The sequence below is a fragment of the Malurus melanocephalus genome, unplaced genomic scaffold (assembly GCF_030028575.1).
Source record: "Malurus melanocephalus ecotype Western Australia unplaced genomic scaffold, MMel_1.1 scaffold_107, whole genome shotgun sequence".
NCBI lineage: Eukaryota > Metazoa > Chordata > Aves > Passeriformes > Maluridae > Malurus > Malurus melanocephalus.
In genome coordinates this window covers 1,763,990-1,769,299 of record NW_026623339.1, presented here as the reverse complement: position 1 = coordinate 1,769,299, position 5,310 = coordinate 1,763,990, and the positions used below count along the sequence as shown (strand labels likewise).

The window sequence follows — 5,310 nt, the reverse complement described above, 5'->3', positions numbered from 1 at the left end:
TTTTTTTGCTTATTGTGCACAACAAGCTCCTGCACAAGATATTCGTTGCGGGAGGAGCGGGGAAAGGGGGGGGAGGAACTGTAGTAATGCCAATACTTCTTGAATATTATAAACCTGGCTTATCAGCCCGACGCAGAGCTGGAATTTGTCTCTTCCTGTGCTGCATCTCTGCTTTCTGAGAGGGGCGTTTAAATACAGGCTGGAGACGCTGCCTTGCCAGTGTGCTCTGCTGGGCTCTGACAGCAGCAGCGGGGCTGCTCCGCCACCTTCGGGGTTTATTACTCTTCTTTTTTTTTATTTTTTTTTTGCTTTTTTGCACTAAATCCTTTTGGAAAAAAGGAGCTTCTCTGGGAGAAGGCTCTGAGACTGCATGTCCCAACAGTACTCGCTGCAGGAGGCGAAGGGAGACGCGGTTTGCTTCGTACCTGGCTCTCCTCTCTTCTCTGTCCTGATGGAGCCGGCRTCCTTCTGCTACCCCCAGCTCACCTTCCTGCGCTCGCCCTATGGCCAGTTTGGGGCCAGCGCTGGTTCTTCACAGGATTTGGCGCCGTGGCCRCAGCGTTTGGTGCCGCAGAGGTGGAGCAGGCCGGTGGACGGTGCGTGACCGCGGGTGGGAAGGGTTGGGACTTGSGGTGGTAGAGCTTGGTGGGGTTTGAGGAGGCTTTGGAGATGGTGGTGATTATAATTTGGAGAATGGTGGTGGTGGGACATGGTAGGATGGGTTGGTGTGGTGGTGGTGATGCTCTCAGAGCTCTCCTGGTCCCGCAGCTCGGCCGTTGGCATCTCCAGCGAGGAGCAGCTCCGGTCCCTGCTACACCCTGAGAGCTGATAAACAACCTCAGCGTGGAAAGAAGTAAAAATAGAAACTGATCTGAGCCAGTCTTTTGTTTCCTGAGCTTGTTCACTTGCTGAAATGAATCCGGCTCCGCGTGAAACCTGAAATACCTGCTGGAGGCTCAGCGGGCTCGGTTCACCTTTAGGGTTGTGATGCTGTTAGGTGTCCACTCAGCTGTTAGTGCAGGTATCAGGTGTGGGGATGGAGGAAGGTTTTAAGATGTTCTCATGCAGGTTTGCCTCTTTACAAGGAATTACCTTTAAAATTCCAGCTTGGTTCAAATCTTGCTTTAATGTAATATGGGGAGCTTGGTGAATCCCGCCGGTTTAGGAGCTGAGCTCTGTAAGTTCTGATCCTAAGGATGGGAGTCTCAACTTCCTATAAAACTTTTTTTTGGGGMCGGTGCTGATTTCTCTTTCAAGGTGGTCCTGCCTGGAGCAGGGAGTGGGATCAGAGACCTCCAGGGGTCTCTCCCACCCTCCAACCCTTTCTGAACCACGCTCCGCTTTTTAGCATCTTATTGCCAGTCTATGATGTGCCTTACCTGGAAAAGCTCGTCAGGTGGCATGGGGGAKGGAAAAAAAAAATTAAAAAAATGGAGGAGACTGGCTGAGCAGTCTCGGCAGAGAAAACGCGTGGGAGGTGTTTAAAAACACGCATTGCCTGTGGTTGTGTGCAGCGGAAACGAATTTGTGGCGGGGATGGGGGCATGAGGCTCCCGCTGCTGAAGGGTCCCGCCGGCTCTTTCCCCCCTTGCCTGGCTCTGGGAAGCCTTTGCTGCCTCCTGGTAAATGTCATCGCTGGGAATTCCTTTTGCTGAAGTCGCAGCAATTGTCAGAGTTGCGGGAGGGGAGTGACCCAGCCTTGCCAGCGTTTGGATAATTCGCTGTTTAATTCTGCCTGATTCTTTTAGGGTTCTGCTTTTTCTAAGGCTGATTTCATGTTGCTTTGGGGAGTTTGTTGGTTTTTCCCCCCCCCCCCTTTCTTTTTTTCTTTTTGTTTTTTTGCCAGCTTAGACCATTCCTCCAGGCTTTAAACATCCAGCTGGGGGAGACTTGGCTTATTGTGATGAAAATATCGAATTGTAAGGAAGGTGAAGTGGTAGAATAGGCTGGGGCAGGGGCAGAGGATGGGGCATCTTTCCCTCCATGGCTTTTTAGGCACCGCGTGGTCCAGGGCTGGCCAGATTTAAATCCCCACGGATGAGGTGAGGTCTTCCAGCTCTGAATTCTGCAACTTGCTGCTGGAGCACGGACTTGCTGCCCTGTTTCTCATTCCACCGAATGCATGCATTAACCCCTGCACTGCTGCTGCCGTACAGCTTAGCTGGATGAAACACCAGAGCCCGGCAGGCACGGCAGCTGTATCTTTAAGGAATTTCCTAYATCTACCTCTCAGCAGCAGGTTTTCTTTTCTTTCCCCTCCTTTTTTTCATCCTCTGGCTTTCCCTGTACTCCTCTCTGTAAGGTACAGCATCTTCTCACTTCTCTTGAGCCTGCCTGGCACAGAGCTTTTTTTTTCTTTTTTTTTTTCTTTTAAGGAGGCACAGGAGCTTTCTCCACCCAGCATCCAGCAAAACTCTCCAGCTCCGGCACGCTGGGTCACTTTAACTACTCTATTTCTGCTCTTGGAGGCAGATATCACTGAGAGGCGCTAGGATCTGGGTGGCTGAAGGAAGAAAACAGCTCAAARCCTTGCCCTGGGCAGTGGTGGCATGTACAGAGGTGCTGGCCAGGTGTGGGGTTGGCAGAGCTGGGCWGGAGGTGCCCATCTGGGAGCTAATGGGTCGCGCTCTCACTCCACCCATCCGCCGCTCGCCAATTGGAAGTGAGGGACAAAGATGCTCTGGATGGATTAATGTTGGAGCCAGTGAAAAAGCAGGAGCYGCCGCTGCTGCCTCGGCCACCTGAGCGAGTGGCCTTTGGGGACAAGTGCTGGTGGCTCGGGGGGACAGCCCTGAGGGGAGCACGGGCATCTCTCTGTTGAGGAAGTAGCACAGGTAAGTTGTGGTCTTAAAAAACCCCCCTAAACTGAAGCCCCCGCTGTTGCTGGGTGATGCATTTGGTCAGGAAATGTAAAAGAACCAGCTCTGCCAGCCCTTGAATTATTTAATTCGCTAAAGTAAGGCAGCGCTTGATGTATTTTCTATGGGCTTTGCTCTGCTTAGTGATGATATCTATTGCCTGTGCTGGATATGTTTAAGGATGGAGAATGCCTTTTGAATTCTGTTTAAATTAACCAGAGTGCTGGCTGTCRGGCTCTGAATTTAGTTTCAAGGTATGCATGGGGAGATGAGCACAGAGGAGCTTCCCTGTTCTGGTTTTTCTCTTTAATTAATGGCAGAACATCCTCACAGCCTGTCAGGGAGCTTCACACGGAGCTGTTTCACTTGGGGGAAGTGCAGTGCTGAGTGGAGACAAAATCATGTATGTAGCGTGTCTGAAATGCTCCCAAACAGCATCCCCTGCTGCTGTAGCCATGGAAGCCTCGTAGATGAACCATCAACAACATCCTAATGAATAACATTATCTCYTGGAGTGTCAGTCTGCAATTATTTCATCACTGGACCGGGGCATTTTAATTTGGGATTGATGATGGACAGCAAAATGGGATCTGGTGCTGCTGGCTCTCCCCCCACCTGTGTTGTTGTGCTGTCACTGATGTTGTTTTGTGGCTCCTGAGCAYGGGGAGCTGCACGGGGTGGTTTGTGTTATCCTGAAGCTGGTGGGCACTGCAGAGCCTGGTTCTGGGGGGTGGATGAGGCTGCAGAGTGCAGCTCTGGGGCCATTTGGGTATCCTTTGGGCTGGGTTTGCTTTTTGTGGCAGAGAGAGGCTTTTCTTGCTGAGTCTTGATTAAAAGCACAGCCGAGAATGTGTTGGGTGATCGGGTGGCTGGGTTCACTTCTCTGCTTCTGTTTCCAGTGCACACCTTGGGTTTGGCCTGACTTTTGGCTTTGTGGGGGTTCGAGCTGCTCTCCTGTTCTGTTCAGCTTCTTTTTTGGGGGGTGCTGCTGGGAAGGAGTGCAGGAATAACTTTGCTGTGAGAGCTTGGCTTGGCCACCGCTGCCTTTTCAGCAGCTGTTTTCATTTCTGGTGGTGATAAGATAGAGGGGGGAGGAAAAAAACTTTCTAGAAATTCACTTTGTTCCAAAACATGACCCTGGTACCCTGGAGAAGGCAGGGATGTTATGGTGTGAGACTGCAGCATCTCTTCTAAACCCACAAAAGGGCTTATCCCCACTACTTTACTCCTCCCTKCTGCTTTGTTTTTACAATATTTACACATTTGAACCCTTGCAGGGAACAGCTCCCACCCTCTGAACAGCCCCACTTGAGTGAAATGTTACCCAGGCTGTCTCTTAACCATTTTTGTGTTTTTTTACATGGTGCCACTGCAGATAAGTGGCAGGTGGTGGTCCCTGACTCTACAAAGAAAGCATTTCAGCAAAGAAAAAAATATCTCAGGTATCTTTTAAAATCCATCTTTAACCCTGACCAAGGTTTGGGGCCATTGCAGAATCTCTTCTTCTTTTTTTTTTTTTTTTTTTTGATTAAGAGTGATGAGGCTTCTGATAAGGCCCTGCAAGGGAAAGAGCTGCCTGAGAAGCTGTCAGTAAGAGTTAATGCTTTCTAAATTATTTAAATGTTTCAGGAAAAGTCTACTGAAGAGCCTCAACTGGCCTGGTCTTGGCCCTTTGCCAGCTTGTGGGATCTCTGGAGGTATTTGCTGTCTCTCCTCTTTGTGTAATGCTTATGCAAGAAATCCTCGCAAGTCTTTCGAGGGTCCCCCTTCAACCTGTAGTTAAAAAATCTAAAAAAAGGGAAAATAGCCAAAATAGTCCAACAGCCAAATCCCAAAATGCATCATTCCCTTGCTGTTCAAATTGTCCTGCTCACCTGCCAAATGCTGGCCAAGAAATCCAATGGATGAGGCGTGGATATCCCGTTGGGAAAGCATCTGCACAGTTTTGGGTGTGCGGGGTCGCTTCCCTTGCAGCTCACCTCTGGGAGGCAGCCTCGGATATTAATTGCATGGGTGGGCTGGATTGTGATGAGTCAACCTGGATAACGTGCTGCTCCTGCTAAATCCWAATTTTTWAWTWTTTTKGGGGGGTGKGGGGAGGTCTCTGSGTGCTGTCTGCACCCAGTGACTCTTTGTTAGCTGGTTTTATTGCAGTGGGTGCTCAGGAGGAAGCAGGGGATGGGAATTGTTCAACATTGCGAGGAAAAGGCTTTGCAAACAGCCACGTCTGATCCCTGAGCCTGTGTGTGGGTGTGTGTTTGCCCGGGAGGGAGCAGGCAGGAGGATTCTTCCTGCTTTATCCCTCCAATGTGATGCTTTATTTTCACAGCCAGCCGCTGTGAAAATGAGTTCTGGCGTTTTCGTTTACTGCGGTGACCCGTGGCATGACTTAAGACCTCCTCACACCATTTCCATCCTGGGAAGAACATCCAGCTCCTTGCACTTAGTCCAT

At 50.1% G+C, this 5,310-nt stretch overlaps 1 protein-coding gene across 4 annotated transcripts in view; it reads left to right on the top strand.

The window, feature by feature from the left end:
* The window catches only part of SLC4A11 (solute carrier family 4 member 11), a 92,742-nt gene that overhangs the window by 3,950 nt on the left and 83,482 nt on the right, over nt 1–5,310 (top strand). Inside the window, exons 1-2 of one of the 4 annotated variants that reach the window (XM_057369323.1) lie at nt 1,517–1,622; nt 2,376–2,834. The exons of 1 other annotated variant lie outside the window; for it this stretch is intronic. Coding sequence is in view for 1 of the 3 variants with exons in the window: in XM_057369321.1 (XP_057225304.1) it covers nt 371–596 (226 nt within the window). In the remaining 2 variants the exon portion in view is untranslated. Of the gene's footprint in view, nt 1–339; nt 597–1,516; nt 1,623–2,375; nt 2,835–5,310 lie in introns of those variants that run through there. 2 more of the 4 variants (XM_057369321.1, XM_057369324.1) reach the window with 2 other exon arrangements.